We start from the raw sequence: 19,704 nt of genomic DNA, 5'->3' as shown, positions 1-19,704 counted from the left end.
GGCGCGTGTGGTGCGCGAGGGCTGTTCGCATAGTTCACTTTATTAGCTGTAACGCGGACGATAACTGCTCGCCCGCGCCCTCACTCGCGCTCGCGTCTCGCTTCTCTAATAACCACTACGTAGGATATTTACGAGCCGCATTCCACAAGCCCAACCTTTCCCCGGACCGTATTCGATTCATTTTTAACGTTAGACAACTTTGGAGTTATAACACAGATTTGAAACAAGTCCATCCATAATTAATTCACGTGTGATAGTTGTTCCAACAATCCAGTATCATTAGGGTATGAATGTGAAACGTCTTCATTGTTGCGAGTGTACTAGAGCGTACCAAAACTACAAGCATGCATTATGTAGTATTATAACCTCCGTCGCGGCGTAGATAAGCGTAAATGTAATCCTAAGGTGTGTGCATATCCGGCGGCGTCGCGTGCAGCGGCATCTGCGGTGAATGCTTTATGCGTGCATTGTTTTTAAACTACTTTCGTTGCGATAGCAGCGACGGAGAAAAAACCTTTTCAGTTCGCGGTCGACCCGCATACCGCACCGTCGTTAACCGTTTTCGCTTAAACTTTTTTCCCTGCAACTTTATATCATAAACGCCGTCTAAAACTTCAACCGCGACGTTATCGCTACATATCGACGCACCTTCTATCGAGTGCTATGTCGAGCACTGGCGCACGATCCGTGCGACTTCCAGCGATGAGACTTCATTCATTCACAAGCGCGGCTTATCAAGAAGCGATAGGACCTAAGCACTAAACCGTGTCGAACGAGTTTAAACTCTACCCTTATCGGTATGAGAAACGAAATGGATCGGTGGCGCGGGCGAGGAGCGGCGCGAGGCGCGACCCCGCCGCCTGAGTTAAGTAAACATCGAGTATTATCTGTCAACGGCCATGCATCACTCGTGTGCGTGTGTGCGTGCGTGTGTACACGAAATAATCGACTTATTCATAAAATCAACCATTCATACAGCGAGCTTTGTATGGAAGTTGGCATTACCGCTTTAATTAATATAATCTAGGTCAGCTGTACCTAGAGAGATAAGAAAAAAATACTATCAAAGAATTTTAGAAGTAATATTTGCAAATGGACGAAAAAACACGGTTTTTTCCTACTAAATTAAGATAATAAACATCCATTGGTATAAAAATATGTAGTTCTTGCAATTAAAATGAAAATAGTGAATAATATAAACATACATGTCACAATAATTTTAGGGCCAAGCGGTTAAAAAGGACGTATCTTTCTAATTTGCCCTTACTTAACTTAATTGGATGGAATTGCATTTTTAGTGATAAATGGGTTCAACCTACAGAGCAGTGATGTAACACGGACCTAACTGCTTCCTACAACTTACGTAACAATATGAATCAACAATTCATTGTTGCCCTTTTAGACTTATGCTATATTTATGATACAAACATTATAGGTTATATTTCATATAGTTGTTCCCGTGCGGCTTCATCCGCCTGAAATTATAAAAACTTTATTTTATTGTTTACATTTGTAAAATTCTTTGCAAATGCCAAAATTACCGTTGCCATAATAACCTCGCTTCCTTAATGTTGATATCTTGTAGTTTATGGTCCCTTTCCAACTTGAAGGCTTTTTTCCAATTTATTTACCCCTTAAGTTTAATAGCGTTAAAGAATATAGCCTAAAGCGTGTCATAAATGTAGGGTTTTTTTTTATCAAAGTAAGGTATTCAAAAATATGCTGTGATTACTGCATCCTACGCCACAAAGTAGTGTGTTCAAGCTTTTTTATATTAGTGTTTATTAAAAATTGCAAGTTTTATAACAGGATGTCGGAAGTCACAGGTGCGATGTTATGACTATTCGAGCTATTTTAAACAATCAGCCAATGTTAGAATATAAAAACAATATGTTGGTTTGTGTGTTGAGTAACAATGCGAGAGACACCGTTCCGGGAAGTCGGGTTGAACTCGGCTTGTTTATGATTATACAACGGATGTAGATTGTAGACGTAGGAATGGCATTTTGTACTACCGATTAGACGACTTCTTTTGTGAACTGGCCACGAGATAACAGAACCGATAAGTGAAGCAAGATTACAAATTCAGAATTTAATACCTTATGACGTTTCTAACACATTAATATTGTAGTCAAACTTTGTGTATCGATCGTCAATTGATAAGTAACATCCAAGAACTAAGTTTATTTTAAACGGTAATTAAAAATACGAATAAAAGATGAAGCGCCGAGTTCCAATTGGAATGTGGTGGCATAAAAGTGAACGAACACATGAGGGTTGTTTCAATGTTACTTTACAGCTAGTTGATACATTTTGATGTGGTATTGAAATCTTTGAACTTTATTAATTTTACAATAATAAAGTACTAACTTTTGCTCGCGACTCACCAAAGTTTTCGCCGCAACCATATCTACTTAAAATGTGTAATAAATTATTGATTTATTTTGTACCGTAATAGTCATCGTCTTGACGACTTTGCTTACATGAGCGTAGCGAAGTAATAGCTAGAAATTGCGGATTTAGAGATGGATTCATAAACATTCAGGGTTTAGACGTACGTCGAGGCTTTACGTACATATATCTATATTTGTGTCTGATTTATGATATTTTTTGTACAGAGCTGGGAGCTGCTGGTGTTGTCAAAGCTGAAGTGGGACGTGGCGGGAGTGACGGCGCATGATTTTCTGCCTCTACTGCTGGCGCGCCTGCCCCTGCCCGCCCTCGTCAACACCGACATGGTGCAGCGTCACGCACAGACCTTCATAGCTCTAGCTGCTAGAGGTAAGTCACCTACTATAGTTACAAGAAGGATACAAAACTTACACGATGGCTAAAATTATTGCTTTTGCTGATGTCCCGTATGTAGGTTCACTAGTAATTTTTTTGTTAGGCGAGAACAATGAAAGGAAGGAAGTTTTTTGAACTTCTCAGACAATTTTCTGCTAAGACCAAGTAACCTATAAGCACTTTCATGTGTGAGCACTATAAAATATCAGACACGATAATTGTGGCACCGCTCTATTAACAGTCGTCAGATACTTTGTTAATTAATAATTTAAAACGGTTCTTGAAAACAACCAGTTAATAGCCAATCAATGTATTATCTATTTCCTTCTTCATTTGCATGTTAATTATAAAAATAATCAGGATGCTAGTTGAATAGGTTAATATAAATAGGGATAAAACTTGCAGTCATATTGCATTTATTTGTTTAGAATACCAAGTTACGGTGTCAATTATTTGCAAATGAACATATAAATGTTGTTTACTTGTTAATTTTTGCCCGGATGTTGACTTGCTCGGGCGTTCATCGCTTCGTGATCCTACATACTAAGATCAACAGGGATTCATGTTGGTTTTAACTTTGCGGTGTGGGGCAGTAATTAGCGCGGGATAGCAGGTCACGACGGTGTCACCCCCCCCCTGTCATGTGCGTGTCATGTGTCAGTAACCTCGCGTATCCCACGAGCCCTCGCTATGGGAACGCTCTAGTTATCGCCTGATTCATGCCGTCGATGTTCCGATGATGTCACTTTCTGCCTTTTAAGTTTCACGCCTACGCCTTTGTACATGACTTCGGTTTATGCAACTCTTATGTACTTTATAATACCTGTATCGTATATCACAAAGCATTTCTACATACAATTAGCGAATTCGTACTATTCATTAAACTTAAATAGTTTTTCGAAATAGACGTTGATATTCTTCTTAATTTAATGGTTGGTTAGCTCACCTTAGAGACTGGTATAGGTAAGGTTTACCAGATAGTGTTCGGTTTGTCAGGAATTCATAACAATTTATGTGTCAATACATATCCATTTAGTAACCTCGATAATTATGCATTTTGTTATTAAATACGAGTACAAGTCATAGCTAACTTTATGTCAGCAAACAGCGGTCTCTACCTGTACAATGTACTCTACGTGTACTATACGTGTGTACTCCATACAAAGGTGTCTCGTCACAAGTTTGGTTGACATTCGGCGCTGGAACACACGTGGAATTGTTTATATTAGGTTTGGAAAGTCGAGGAATCGAATAGGTTTGTTTACAAGGGTAGAGAATGCCCGAGTAAAAGGCGGCGTGTGTGTCCCGGCGGCGCCTCCCACGCCGCTCGCTCGCTCGCATTCCAGCACGCCTCGGGACTCCCCCCTGCGCCCCACATCCCCCTCACTCCCTCCCTTCCCAATCCCCACAGCCTCCGCAGTCCCCACAATCTCCTGGGATCATATGTTTTTGTGCAACGGTTTTTGTTGTCCGCCGCTTCTCGAGTTGTTGTTTTTTTAACTTATAATTCACGCTTCAGCTCTTTCACCTCACTACCTACTCAGATATCAAGTTCAATTAGTCCAAAAGGGGTTAATATACGTCTGTGCTCATAACTAGATGGTCCTAGTTATCCAGTGTTAAGCGACTGAGTTGCGAGTCCTGCCTACAGCTTCGCGACCGCAACAATGTGTGACTGATAGAGTGTTTTTGTTGTTTTTTTATTGATTTTCCACTTTCAGAGTGCACGCCTAAGATATTACATATTTTCTCACAGATATTAAATGAAGTAAAGCATTTAAAAAGAACGAGTTTTGTATTTGTAGGTCATATAGTTGCCGATTTATCATTCTAAGTAACTTCGATAAGCGATAACATAAAGATAATGTTAGCAGCAAAATATATAAGCTCGTAATGTTACAGTGAACTATGATCATTCTTATTCAGATTTATGATGTGCCGCGGTAATAGGCACCGATTATGTTGGCAACACAACAGGGCGGCGCGTTACGACCGGACCCTGCCCGCCGCGCCCCGCCGCCCTTCGCCCGCCGCCCGCCGCCCGCCGCCCGCCGCCGCATCGACCCGGCCCGCATTATGTATCATTACTCGAATGCCACAATTCGCTCTGTGGATTCATAATTCGCGGGGATATTAAATTTGTAATGGGTTATTTGAAAACTGACAATTCGTGCCGCAGCGGATCGAGATAAATTATTAGATTTACCTAACAAAAGAACGGCACGTTAACCAGCGGGGATTTCACCAAGTCTGGATCGAGGGGAACTAGGTTCCCGTAAAGCTTATCGCGCGACGGTGTAGCGGTGTCGATGATTACGTAGGGGTTTATCTTATCGCAGTTTTTCCATGTACGGACTCATCGGTAGCGGACTTCTCGGTACCGGCTAGTTCCGGTCGGCGCTTTGACACGCGGCCCCATGGCGTAACTACCGGCGCGGCCTCGCGGGAGCGTTCACCTCGCGCGCCGCCTCCCGTAGCCCCTACCTACCTACTCCTGTTCCACGTTCAAGGATAATAATACGACGATTGTGTCACCGCCGCGCTCGCCCTGCACTAATTAACTAAACGACGCGACAACAATCTAACTTATAATTCGAAAGAGACGTGATATCCATCAATTACTTACTGCCCGTAGACCGTATGCTCAATGGTCACTTCCTCTAGAGTCTAGAGCTTTGTAAGTTCCGGTGACAGATCTCTATAAGGAAGGCGATGAACGAGCGCATCCGTTGTGCGTGTGTCCTAAGCGCCCACTGTCCTCGCTCAAGTACTACGCGGGCAAGAAGTAGTGCTCGCAGCTAGCGGGAAATCGACGCGAAGCAGAGTTGGACTTAAAGAACGGCGGTCGGCCACGACGTTTGATTAACATCAGATTATGCAAATGCTTCGAGTGAGCCGCGCTCTTCGTTTCATCTCTGTCTTTTTATACGTTCCCTCCGCCGGCCCTTTATCTCGGGAATGCCGACATGCAAATCGAACAAAAAACATGGAAAGGAACCCTTTAAATGAAGCTGAAAGAGTGTTCGATATTCATGCGCTGGCCGGCACAATACGCCTACTTCATGATGAATAAGGAGGACTTAAGGAAAGCTTCGTTTGTTTTGTCAGGGCTCGCATTTTTTCGGTAGGTATTCAATAGATGAGTGTAGCCGCGTGAGAAAAGTATAAATTAAGGTTTGTGATATAATTACTAGTATTATAAATACATTTATTAGTGAGATACGTACTTCGGATCAGTAGCTTGAGCGTCGCAAGGTCAAACAGCTGATTTTCCTGCTGCTTTATCGTTTGGGAACACGTATGTATGCGCCGGGCGTCGACCGCCGCGCCGCGCCGCGCCGCTGCGCCGCCGATAACCGCGTGTCGGAATACAGGCTCCTTAATTACCACAAGTAAATACATGCGATTTTTATGTTACATTTAATTAAGCATTGTTTTTACATGTATTCATTTTAAACAAGTAATCCATAATCGGAGTTCTCGTTTTAAATACCTTCGCATGCGCTGATAGCGGCTTTATAGTTTTTTTGTCATTTTAATTTTTAGCAACTGTAACGAATAAACGATATTAATGAAATAGAACGTAGTTTGCACAATTTTAATCATTTGGACATATTTTGGAAATGATAGATTTACGCAGTACTTATTACAGCATTATAAAACGCTTTTAGAGGGTTGATAGACTTCTTGTATTAAATAATTAGTTATTTTCTTTAGTACATTCCTTGAATTAATTTTAAAAATGGTACATGTTTATATCGAATGGAAGTACCAAAGTTTCGTTAGAAGGTGACACGAGGTCGAATCGAATCGATTTTAGGTGTTACAATGTTCTCGTTTCATTTTATTTCGTTGCCAATTATCTTAACGTGCAACTTGAGACGTCCAGCCCCAAATTGGTTGACGTCGGGGCCGTTTTTATGAGTATGTGCGTATGTATAATGGTTTTGGCGAAGCGAGCCCGTGAGAAATGTACCGGGAGAGTGGCGGCGGGGCTCGGAGGGGCCCGGGCGGATGCCGGTTCCTTTGAGGCGCGCTCTCCAGACGAGCGACAACCTCCGCTGCGGAGAAAGGACTTGTGAGCTTGAGACTTGCCGGATATTGCAGCGGGCACCGCGCACTGCGCTCTGCGCTCTGGGCTCTGCCATCGTGTGCACCGCGCCTCACATTAAACTGTCTGCGGCTATAACGGAATTCCCTTACGGCAAATATGTAGATGCCAACTATTTTTAGAACAAAAACGTCGTATTTCCTTATTTGTTTTGTTTTTTAATTTTTGTAGTTTTATTTAACAAATTTACAATAACTTTAAATACATGTAAGCAATCCTTTGTCAGCTACAAAACTTATTTGAAAACTTAATTTGTCGAATCGTGTATACGTAATATTGCCGTAAGCTATAATATAACTTAACAATGGAACATTTTAATGCAATAATGTGATAAGTACACATCAATTTTACGGCCGCAGCTACAAAACTAGCTAACCTATGTACACAAGCATGACCCGGTTTCGAACTGATATCGCTCGGCAAAACGCTCGTTTGTTATTTAAATCGTAGCGCACGTTGGTACCTCGCCTCGGCACATTGCATTGCTTGCGTTCTAACCACAACATTATTGTGCAATTATAGCTTTGACACACATCATTAGTGAGTGCATGTACACTGCTTTTTATTAAAAAAGGATTATAAAATAAAACCTACGTATCAGAGAAAATGGATAATCTTGACATCCTGATGACTTCCACAACTTTATCGGTACTCCCTCTGGAAAGAAATCTATCTAAGCTCCGTTAATACCAACTCGTTTGTATTTGTTTTTAAGCATTAGTAACCTATGTCTGTGTTTGTTACAGATTACGAGTTCACGCTGTATTCGGCGAGCACGTTGGCCTGCTGCAGCATTGCGGCGGCGCTGCGCGGCCTCTGCATGGACGGTCACCTGCCACGCCTGCGAGACCTCACCGGCATTGACTTGGTGAGTGAAAATATCCCCTTATACCCATAGCATTGTTGCAATCCAAGCCATCGAATACTTTTGTCTATTAGTAAGCTTTGCTTTGTATCATTAATAAAGTTTTATTCCACAGGACTGCCTCCAGACATGCCTCGAGCAGATAGAGGAGATGGTGCAGGTTATGATAGAGGAGCGTGTCGCGACGGCCCCAAACGGGCAGGCGCGCGCGGCGGCAGGGGGCTGGACGCCGCCGCCCGCGCAGCCCAAGGCGCACACCAGCGCCGCCACACCCACTGACGTGCGTGACGTGCACTTCTAGCGCCCTCGGCCCGCACAATGCGCCGCAGCGCCGCAGCGCCCCTGGCGTGCGCCACGTGCACTCTAAGCATCCCCACCACTGCCGCCGCCCGCAGCCGGTGCATGGAAACTATCGCTTTAATTACCATGTGTATAAGTACGAGAATACTTTAAACTACAACGTTTAGTTGCAACGGTGAATCCGTGATCGAGGACTGATATAAAGACTGACGATTACATGTGTCTAACATAGGTACCTTTTTGAGTGTTAAATGTAAGTCCTATTCGGTTAATAGGTTAAGCCCCGCGTGCTACTTCAGTTAACTTTCAGCGTCGGGTTGTCTCGCCGCAGCACCGGGCCAGGTGTCCGAGCTCTCGCCAGTTCTAACTCAGGATGTGGTACCGCTTGCGCATACACTTTCCATTTCATGCTTTTTGAAATTACAATCTACCTCTTAATGTTTAAGATCATCAACTTTGTTCGATGAAAGCACATTCAATAAAAGGAATAGTTATTATAAATTTAGGTGTAAGGCAGATGTTTATATGGGACCAAAGGTGAAATTGATCGAGTTGAACAAAGAACGATGTAATTAAATTCCAGAAAACTATGTTTATTCAAAATTAATGGGTAATCCCAGTTCGATTGAACAAGCATTTAAGTTTCAGTTCATATTGAAAGTTGAAACATACTAATGAACTATATTTAGTTGATTTCTTGTACTATAAGTAGAAATATCTGTTTTGTTGCATATAACAGAGTAAATAAGTAAATTATCTATTAAATATATTAAAATATAAATATAATACCATCTGACTACATATATGTCGATCGACTTCAACTAACATCGGGGGAAGGCAATAAAATACGCTTTTATTTTGTAAAAATAAAACTTATGTTCAACTTTTATATAGTAACTATGTATATTATATTTTCTACTTATTCCAGTAACAGTTATAAAGCGACATCGTTCACGTATGCACATAAATATAGTTGTCGAGTTATTTAGACGAAGGGCTGTATATTTTGTATGGATTGCGGGCAACACTGCCAATGTTCCTTTGCAGGTTATCTTCAATTAAACTAGTTATTAGCTTACAGTTATTGTGATAGATGTAGAGTTGATTTAATTTCGAATCGTAGTCACTTCAAGTCATAATATGTAACTTAGGGGTCCTATTACGTTTGAATTTATTATTTAGAATGGAAGCGAAGGTAATGTGATTGCATCATGTTTAAGATATTAGGTTAACAGTTAGTTGTAAACAGTTTATTTGTTCCTATGCTTACAACCACTGTATATACAATAGTCGTATATTTTAACTGGCAAATAACCTATAAAATTGACAAATTATAAAGATATTAAACAGACTGAAACCAAGAATTGTTTCTTGTCTTGACTGACCTACAAGATATTTTCCGAAACTGTACTGAATTGTACTTAAGAAATCTACACTATAGATATCAATATATTCAATACCGTTTCATATACTATGTGATATTGGTTTATAGAGCATATCGCAAGATACGCAGATTTAATTTAGATAAAAAGTAAATTTAATTTTATTGTTAGTAAGATCTTTATATCCGTTTGTAATTAAGAATTATATCAAATGTCTTCCATTGATATACAATTGGGAAAAATCGACACTAAGATTGCCGAAGTACCCAAGTTCATATGATTTATGTAAATACATAGAATAAAATGTAAATAATGTCTTATGCTCTAAGCATTCGGTGCCATAAGTTATTATATGATAAAAGTATTTCGTAAACTTTTAAAGAGAGGATTTAATAGAAATAGTAAAAGAACCATATTTCAATAACCTATATACAACAGAAGTTTCGTATGATCTAAACGTGTAAATTATAAGGAATACGGTTGTGGTTATACCTATATTAGGAAATTCAAAATTGACATAGTTAAATAGACATTTAATAAATATTTTTTTATGTAAACCTATGTGGGAAAATATACGCATTATAAGAGTTACTACATATGTTATTGCTTATTTGGCTTTTGGACTGGCTTCGGTATAGTTTAGGATATTAGATATTATTGTTATGATTTAGAATAAATGTTTAATGTATGCGACAGAAAAACTTGATTTTGATTTTATGTAAATATCGGCAGATTTCTCTGCAAAGTGATCTTTTTCTTTTGGGACGCGAACGCCCTCTGTTATGTAAGAAGCTAAATTCTAAAGAAACAAATCGCGAAGTTGCGTTACTTTGATTTTATATGTGATTATTATGTTTAAGTTGCTCTTTGTATTGTATCGTTACGAGATGTAGATATTTAAAAAAATAATAAAAACCTCAAAAATTTATTATTGTTTTTTTATCCCATCCCTAAAATTTAAATACTTTTTTTATAATATAAGGTGGCAGCAAACGAGCAAGCGGCCACCTGAATCCAACGAAATGGGAAGCGACCGCTGCCCATAAACATCCGAAATTACAGATGCGTTGCCTACCCTAATTGACGGAGGAGGAGACGCACATAAAAAGGACATTTCACCTTTCTATGCGTTTCCTCCGCCGTCAAATCCACTTTTCCTTCTCATCCTGCCTACTTAATAAAAGTGTGTAAAGGCAAAGGGACTGGAATTTGGCCTCCGGCATCACACTCATCAGACGAAACGCGGAATTGCTCCCACTTCACGCGGGTTTTCTGTGTGGTCGTGGTATTGCACCCGGCGAGCCGACCCATTCGTGCGAAGATATTAAAGCTGGCTCTACCACTGTCACGTGAACTTTTAAATTTGATACCGAGGTTATGAATCGCATTGGGCACCTACAATCGATATCATTTTAATATTAGGCTGTTTACATGTTACCTTTGACTGATAATCTTCAGATTAGAAAACAAAACAGAGGCTATCACGAACATGTTGCTAACTATGAAGTTATGGATCTCTCGGTAACAATTTAGAATGTAGCATTTTTATTAAAATTAGTATAATTTTTAAATACACTGTCCAATATATAAAAAAAAAACTATTTTTCCTTTTAGTAAACACAGTAAAGGGTACTCTTATGTATTTTTAGTTTGATTTTAAAAAATCAGGCTTAAGGGTTAAATCCAAATACACGAAGTAGTAAGAAACAATGACACCTATGTAACACTGTTTCTGAAGAATGAATTAATCAAATAATACTACATCTCATTGATTAACGTTTATTGACAAAAAAAAAAAACAAAATTTACAATTTTGGAACATCCGACGCACATATGTGTGCCCATTTTATATACATTTATTACATTGCAATAATTATTTCAAAATTAATATACATTAAACAGCAAAAAGGCACGATTTAAAATCATGTTATTTTTAACATATCCTTATAATTAAAGGCTTTGGAATAATGTGGATTAATTAGTATTTCACATTAAATGGAAGCCATTTTAAAAAGCGGAATAATTTGGTTGTTTTAGTTCATTGTAACTGACCTTGTGCGTAAAACAATTTACAGAACAAAGGTACATAAATACAAGAGCGTTACAATTTTGAGGTTAAGAAAAATGTCAAACTATGAAAATAAATTATTAGTATGAAGCACAATAATAGAGTATACATTGAAAGGTAAAGCGAGAACGCAATGGTATAGAGTTCTGGGTAAATAATACTGAATGTACTGTCATTGAGTTTCCAATACCGAAACTTGTTTGAACATTGCTTGTTCATTACTTCTTCTTTGCAAAAAACAGAGACATTTTCGAGAATTGTATCGGCAATGGAATTTAAGTTACGATAACAGATAACCTAAATATTTAAATTTAGAATTTCATTAGTATATGCATCTTTTAATTATGGATTACTAGCTGACGCCCGTGGCTCCGTCTATGCGGGATTAAATAAAACTTATTTAGTAGCCTGTGTTCTTCAAGACTATTCTCTACATCTATGCCAAATTTCATAGATCCGTTCTACATTTGGGAGATAACTTCTAAAAGCATCCTAAATATACAAACTTTCACATTTATAATTTTAGTAAGATTAAAAAATTCAATTAAATTTCAATAAAAAAATGTTTTCGAAAATAAAAGGAATGATATCGTATTTATATCGTTCGTTCGTGTGCACCGAGATATAATAAAAACAAAATGGCAAACACGAATTCTAAAAGTCAGCTAAATCTAATATTTAATTCACACTAACAAACCATTATTTAATCGTTGGATTTCTAAAAATAATTAAATGCGACCATTTCCTAATTCAAAGTAAATATCGTTTGCAAATGACTTCCTTTGAAAAAAGACAATTCGAGTGATTTAAAAAACCGTTCATATGCAAATAAAACATTGTATCACCGTAAGTGATGACGTAATTGGGTAAATAAAAACATAAATAAATTAAAAATACAAAAAAAGTGAACTAAATTCGTTTTCGGTGCACTATGAATGGCAAGTGAAGTGCGATTGGTGACAAATGTTTGCCAAACATGAGTCCAACCGTTACGTGGTGATAAAATAATGTGTAACAAGTATAGACAATCTACATGTTTTGTTTAGAAGAGAGGTGCTCTGTGGCTCACATGTCCACTACTTTGGGAGTGCTCTTCCCTCGCAGCCAGTTCAAAAGCACCGTCGATGTGCTCTGAGAGTCCCGAGCTGGAAGCAAAACAAACATTTTTAAAAACATATTAATAGATAAAAATGAGACTAAAGCAGTAATTACAATAAGTTTATCTAATAAAGGCTAGCATGAAAGAGGATAGGCAAGAATGTGATATTGAGTAGTGGATATGGTTGCCATAAGACAGAGAAAGTGACATATTTACATAGAGTGTGATGAGCTTGTGAGAGTTCCTCGAGTGCCTCGGCCGGCAGGTTGGCGACGTCGCGGCGCAGCAGCCGCATGCCAAGTTGTCGCTGTTCACTGTCTTGGCGCAGCGTCACGTCGCGGCTGTGCTTGACGCTGCGCAACTCAGACAACCTGCGCACAACACAACCCACATTAACCAACAACCAACAACTTTACCCTTATTTAGACACGTTTACTTACTTCGCTTGCAGTTTAGGTTTCTCTCCGTCGTAATCACTTATACTACTACTTCGCGATGTATGTGTACGATGTGTGTCTACGAACCGTTGCTCCTTTTCAATAGTAAGGGTAGGTAACTCTGAAATGGAATCTTGACCGAAGCTCGTAGATACGCTTTCTGTCGCTTTAGACTTTGCCCTAATGTCCTCCAATGCTCGCAGGCTATCGGAAAGTCGCAACTGAAGAGTGTCTCTTTCTTCCAGCAACTGCGTCAGCTCCATAGTTAATTCTTCACAACGGACGTCTCTTTGATGCAACATGTACAACGCTATATCCAATTCTGCCCGCGGTACGGCGTCTAACAGGTCTTTGTGATACTGTCTTGTTGTTTTACCGCTCTCCTCAGTTTGTTTTGTTTCCGAAGCAAACGTTACGTGCTTTTCAATTTTGCTACTCGACGATCGCATTATATCCTGCATGTTAGATATTTCATCTTTTAGGGATATTATTTCTAGCTCCTGATTCTCTAAAGCCTCTTGCATCTCAACGGATTTTGTTGCATGTTCTTGTAAAAGCACATTCAAATCATGTACCTGTTTATTTAAGTTAGTACATTCTATTATCTTTGCATTTAAAGCTTCCGATAGACTATTTTTCTCGTCTTCTAACTGCTTTTGAATATTTTCATGTTGTTCTTTGGTTTCATGCATTTTTAACCGAATAACGGCCAATTCTGCTTCTTTTTCGTAAGTCAAATCCTCAATTTTCTTTTCATATTCAATCAGATGAGTCCTTACATTCTCAAATTCTTCGTTGCGCTGTGATAGAGCAATGGTGTAGTCATGGGTTTTTTGATGAATTTCATTTTCTTTTATTTGCAATTCCCTCCCTAACTCCTGGATTTTAGCTTCAAATGTAGATTGTAGCTCAAGTAACTGTTGATTCAAATTATCATTGGAATTTTTGATTGTAGATATTTCAGATTCTAGGATCTTAATTGTGCTTTCCAATTCAACGGATTTGGTGTCGTTAACTTGCATTAGTTCCTTTATAGTTTTTTCATATTCCTCTTGTTGGACGAGCATCTTGTTTTCAAGAATCAATTTCTCATCTTCGGTTTCTGACCGCAGCATTTCCAACTGATGAATTACATCCGCATACTTATTTTGCAGACTAGTTAAGTGCTCACTTTTTTCTTGTAGCTTGCTTTGTAACGAATTAAGTTGTTCCATGGCAATAAGGGTATTTGTTTCATCTTGAGTAGACGATTGGACATTATCGAGTAATTGCTCATATTTTGCTTCGGCTGCACTAAGCTGAGTTCGAAGTTCATGTTCGACCCTTTGGAATTCAGTTTCCCTTTGCGCCAAATGCTGCTTCCATAATTCCGCTATTTCATATCCACGTTGATCGACGGCGCTGGATACAGATGAACGTAACTCAGCAACAGTTGACAGTAATTGATCATTTTCAGTATTAAGATGTTTTATTTTGGAATTCAACTCCTCTATTTGTGTTTCATAATCTTCTATTATTTGCTTTAGATCCAATTTTTCATTTTCTAAGTGGGATAATTTTCTATTAACATTTTCTAAATTATGGCTCAATTCGTTACACTTAACTTCCATAAAACTCATCTTTTCAGACATAGCAAAAGCTTCTGATGCATTTTTAATGTTTGAAGTTTCTTCTGTTTTTAACAACAATTCCGATTTTAGTCCTTCAATTTCGGATGCTAAAGATTTTATTGTTTTATCAGCTTCAGCCTTTAATAAAGCAATTGAAGAAATTTCTTCCTCCAAAGTAGTTATTTTAGTATGAAACTCTTGTATTTTTATTTCGTACTGCGTTTCATTTTCTTTGTTTAATTTAGATAATTCTTCATGTTCAATTAACGTATTTTTCTTAGATTCTTCTAATTCTTTTAATTTACTATTAAGATTAGTAATATCATTTCTTAGAGATGTGACAGAATCCTCGTTGCTTAATATTTGTCTTTGGAGACTTTCACAATTTTCACATACACGGTTTTGTTGGATTTTATCTTGTAATCGTTGTACTTCGTTTGAAAATTCATCACGCTGATCAGTTAATTTCTTATTAACAACATTAAGTTCGTCAATGACTGATTGCAGTTCCTCATTTTCTTGTTCAAGTTTCATTATTTCTTCGCTAATAGGTTGGTTTTGCCGCGACGTAGGAAGTTCGGCTGCAAGTGATTCCTTTGACTCTGTAGTCCATTGTAGTGAGGATACTTTTTCATTCGCTTGGTTGCACTTGAATTTCCACAATTCTATTTCAGTATCTAATTTTTCTTTTATTTCCGTTAAACGATCATTAGCGTCCTTGAATATTTCATTTTGCTTTCTTAATGCTTCTTTTTCACGTTTTTCTCTTTCGAATTCTGTATTCAGATCTTGTAACTGTTTTTCTAAACTTTCTATGTTACTCGAAAGCTCACTTTCGATTGCAGTATCAAGTATAGATTTATCTGATAGCTGTTTAGATATTTTAAGTTCGTTTGACAACAATTCATTTTTTGCTTTTAGTTCTTTTGAGATTTTAAGAACTTTAGATAACTTAACATTAGTATTTTCTAATTCGGTTTTTAATCTCTCATTTTCCTTTCTAAGATTCTCGATTTGCTCATTTAAGTAAGAATAACCTGCTGAAGCATCTTCTGTCTCTTCACCTTCAAATCCCCAACCTTCTTGGGAACTGAATGGATCTTCCGAAGTCACGTCATCTTTTTTGTAACAATCATAAGATTTTTTAGCTACTATAATTGGCTCTTCCACTTCTTTATGTGACCGCGAGCCACCTGAATGTGAAGATTGTACCAAAGTACTCTCAGCTACTTTTTTGGGTAATGGCTCTACGTCGGCAACAAAGGACTCGGGTACAATTTGCGACTCAAGTGCTGCTAAATCTACACCGCTCTGATAATTCAATTGTTCAATTGTTGAGGAAATTGTCATGCCTTCTGTTTTTGGTATGGTCATTTCGAAAAAGACTTTACTCTTGTCTGTTAATTGTTTTATCTGGTCATCTTTTTGTAGCAATATAATTTGTAATTGTTCATTATTTTGTTTAAGGGCCTTAAGCTCTGTAGCCATAACATCAAGTTCCTTTTCTGACCTGGCTAAATTTGATGATAATTCTGCTATTCTACTTTCTAATTCTGAAACTTTTGCCACGTTGTTTACATGCACTGTCTTAATATTGTTCTCGAGATCTACAATTTGTTGATTCTTATTATTAACAACAGCATTTAATTTATTTATTTCATTAACATACTGCTCCGTATAGTCGACAGAAGGTGATTTTTTTTCGTTACTTTTTTCTAACAAGTTTTGATTTACGACCGACATTTCTTGTAAATTAAGATTTAGGTTAACATTAGTGTCTTTGTATTCCTGTAATTTTCTTTCGAGCTGAGTAACATGCTCACAAAGTCTTTCATGATTTTCACTTAATATCTTCTTTTCTTTAATAGCGTTTTCAATTTGTGTATTAAATTCTGATTCTAATTCTTCGATATCCACCTTCTTTCGCGCTAATATTGTTTGGTATTCATTTGTAATATGTTTAAGATTTGCCTCAAGTTCGTAAACTTTACTTTGACATATCACAAGGTCAGACTCTGCTGCCTCCCCTTTTGCGGCTTTGGTTTGCATGTATGTATAGTTATTCTGCAAATCTAAATGGGCATTCTTGAGACGTAGCAATTCTTCGTTTAGATGCTGAACTTTATGCTGCAATTCTCTATTTTCATGTTCTATAACATGCAACTGTTTTTCAACGACTCTGTCGTGGTCAATGAGAACCGCCAATCGATTAACTAACTCATCTTCCTGGTGTGTATATTCAGTATAAGACTTTTGTTTTTCTTGTAACTGGTTATCCAATTGGTCGGCTTTACGTTCTAAAGAATGTCTTCTGCTTTCCATCGTCGAAATGCTTTCTTCTAAGCGGCAAATGCGATTTTTATATTTCTCTATATCTGTTTGCAAACTTTCAATGTACAAATTGCACTCTTGTAGTTTAGCGTCGTGACCAAATTGAATTTGGGTAAGATGTTCTTTGTGTGATTCTAACTGTATAGATAGTTCGCTTATAAGGGTCTGTTTCTGGCTTAGATCCATTTCAAGAGAAGCAATTTTTGTACTAAGATTACTGTTATTTTTCTGTTCAATTTCATATTCGACTAATTTATTGTTTAAAGCTGAAATTTGATTTTTCAAGTTGTTGTTATCTTCCTGAGCATTCATCAATTCTTTGTTTGATGTGTCTAGTGACGTATGCAATTTTGATATTTCTTCAATGGCATTTGCACGATTTTTATTTAATGTCTCAATTTCTACTTGTAACTGTTCAGCATTTCTAGATCTTTGTTGAAACAATACTTTTTCGTTTTGTAGATTATCATATTCTTTTTCCATGTCCTTTATTTGGTCTTGTAATTGTGATATAACTTCAACCTTTGAAAGTAATTCTTGGACTTGTAAATTTTTATCTTCCAATTTTTTTCGCTTATCGTTATAATCAAGTTCTAAGTCATTATATGAAGATGTTTTTCTTTTTAAGGTAATGGCCAACTTCTTAAGTTTTTCCATCAATTCTTTGTTTTTGTTTTCTAAAATTGTCTGGCGCTCATTGTAATTTTCTTTGTCGTGGGAAACAACATTTATTTTTTGTTTTAGTTCATTACATTGCTTTTTAAATTCCTCACTTTCATTGACTCTTTTAGACACTTCGTTTCTTAGTTTTTCGTTCTCTATAGATTCTTTTCTAAGCTGAAGTTTTATTTCATGTATTTCCTCGTCACGTTCCTTTGCTTGCAGCATGACAGACGAAAGCTCTCCATCGTGTTTTTGTTGTTGCGCCTGCAAATCCTTAATTGTTGTTTGTTTTTCTGTAAAAGCCTCTTGTAAGTTCTTTAATTCTAACTCTAAGTCGTTAGCCTTCACTTCCAAGCCACTTTTAACAGACAATAATTGGGATTTTTCTTCTTCTAATACCCTTAGTTTTTCCTCACATTCTGTGAGTTTCTTTTCATAAATCATTATATCTTTATTCAGCGATTTAACTAATTCAGCATTTTGATCTTTTGCTTTCTCTTCTTCGAGTAAATCAATGGTCGATTTTAATTTTTGTGAAACGTCATTCAATTTTGTTATTTGATTAATATATTCGGCAGTTTCTTTATCCTTTTGCTGTAAGGAGTTCCCGTAATTAAACATTTGCTTCTCATACTCTACTAGCAGATTCTCCATTTCGTTTATTCTGGTGTCACGTGCATTGATAGCCATAGAATATTCTTGATGGATCTTTTGTATTTCTTGCTGTAAAACATCATGCGCCTGCTTGTACTGTAGTTCAGATTCGGCATCTTTTTGTGTTATTTCTATATCTCGTTTCAACTGAGAGTTCTCCTCTGTCAAATGTTTTACTTTGTTGTCAAGTACTGTATTATTTTGCATCAGTTCTTTTTGTTTTTCTTGCTGTTCCTCTAAAGATAATATTTTCATCTTACAATCAGCAATTTCAGCTTCTCGCTCTTTAATAGTCCCCTTAAGTTTGAGAATATCTTTTGTTAATTGCTTGACAGATTTTGATCTGCTATTACTTTTATCACTAACCGATTTGTCATCATGTGAGGTTTCCGTGCTAACTCCTTCTGTGGCTTCTTCCATGATAGCTGGTTTTGCAATTTCTATACTTTCTTTCATAATTTCGATTCTTTCGTGTTTAAGAACTTCGATTTGATTACTTAATTCTTCATTTAACAGTTGAAGAGTATTTTTTTCTTCACTTAGAACATCGATGTCCTTAGTCAAACTGTCACACTGTGATTTTAGTTCTTTAATTCTTTCTTGCAAGTCTTCGTTTTCAGCACAAACGTTGTTCATTTTCTCCATAACTTCTTGTTTTTCCAGAGTGAACAATTCAACTTTATCTCTTAATTCTGCACTTTGTTTCATTAGTTCCGCAATGTTTTCATCAGTTTCACCTGGCGCATTTATTTTAAACTCGTGATTATCATCTTGTTTAGCTGCCATTGTTCTGTTATACTCTTCAAGTTCTAACTTCTCTTGCGTAGTTAACGATTCTACCATTTCAATAGACTCTGCAGAACTTACTTTTTCAGCGCTCAATTTCTCAAATTTATCCGTTAATTCCATATTTTCTTGCATATAACTTTCTAATTTTTGTATTAAACTTTCCTTCTCTTCCTCCAACGTTTTTATTGTGTTTGTTGATTGTTCTTTATCTAACTTTAGGTTTTCTATCACAATTTCTAATTCCTTTTTAGATGCTATGAATTCATCAATTTGTTCTTCCATTTGTACTGATTTTATTTCAGAGCAAACATGATCATTTTGCAGTTGGGACATATCCGCTAATTTATCTTCCATTTCATCGTTCTTTTGTTGCAATACATGTAGTTCTGAAAATCATCATAAAGAGTTGAAAAAATTGATAATTTTAACAAACACATTATAACTTACATGCGATAAATTCATAACAGCAATTTTACCTTGAACTAGCTCGAATTTTTGTGTTTCCAATAAAGTTATAGATTTAAGCCTTGAATCCGCTAAAGTTTCCATTTCTACCAATTTCTTGTAAATGTCTGAATCAGTCACTGTAAGATAATAGTAGATATTAA

At 37.2% G+C, this 19,704-nt stretch overlaps 2 protein-coding genes across 2 annotated transcripts in view; one reads left to right on the top strand and one right to left on the bottom strand.

The window, feature by feature from the left end:
• The window catches only part of LOC106103384 (G1/S-specific cyclin-D3), an 18,617-nt gene extending 8,244 nt beyond the window's left edge, over positions 1-10,373 (top strand). Inside the window, exons 3-5 of the mRNA XM_013283130.1 lie at positions 2,619-2,781; positions 7,645-7,766; positions 7,879-10,373. Coding sequence (XP_013138584.1) covers positions 2,619-2,781; positions 7,645-7,766; positions 7,879-8,064 — 471 coding nt within the window. The 3' untranslated portion in view covers positions 8,065-10,373. The remainder of the gene's footprint in view (positions 1-2,618; positions 2,782-7,644; positions 7,767-7,878) is intronic.
• An 837-nt stretch (positions 10,374-11,210) lies between these two features.
• The window catches only part of LOC106103382 (protein lava lamp-like), a 16,242-nt gene continuing 7,748 nt past the window's right edge, over positions 11,211-19,704 (bottom strand). Inside the window, exons 7-10 of the mRNA XM_013283127.1 lie at positions 19,573-19,680; positions 13,053-19,482; positions 12,829-12,983; positions 11,211-12,658 (exon numbers count right to left, since the gene is read on the bottom strand). Of these exons, the coding sequence (XP_013138581.1) occupies positions 12,579-12,658; positions 12,829-12,983; positions 13,053-19,482; positions 19,573-19,680 (6,773 nt within the window). The 3' untranslated portion in view covers positions 11,211-12,578. The remainder of the gene's footprint in view (positions 12,659-12,828; positions 12,984-13,052; positions 19,483-19,572; positions 19,681-19,704) is intronic.

The sequence above is a fragment of the Papilio polytes genome, unplaced genomic scaffold (genome assembly GCF_000836215.1).
Source record: "Papilio polytes unplaced genomic scaffold, Ppol_1.0 DF823823.1, whole genome shotgun sequence".
Classification (NCBI taxonomy): Eukaryota; Metazoa; Arthropoda; class Insecta; order Lepidoptera; family Papilionidae; genus Papilio; species Papilio polytes.
The sequence above is the reverse complement of the archived record's forward strand: the minus strand, read 5'-3'. Positions and strand labels throughout refer to the sequence as shown.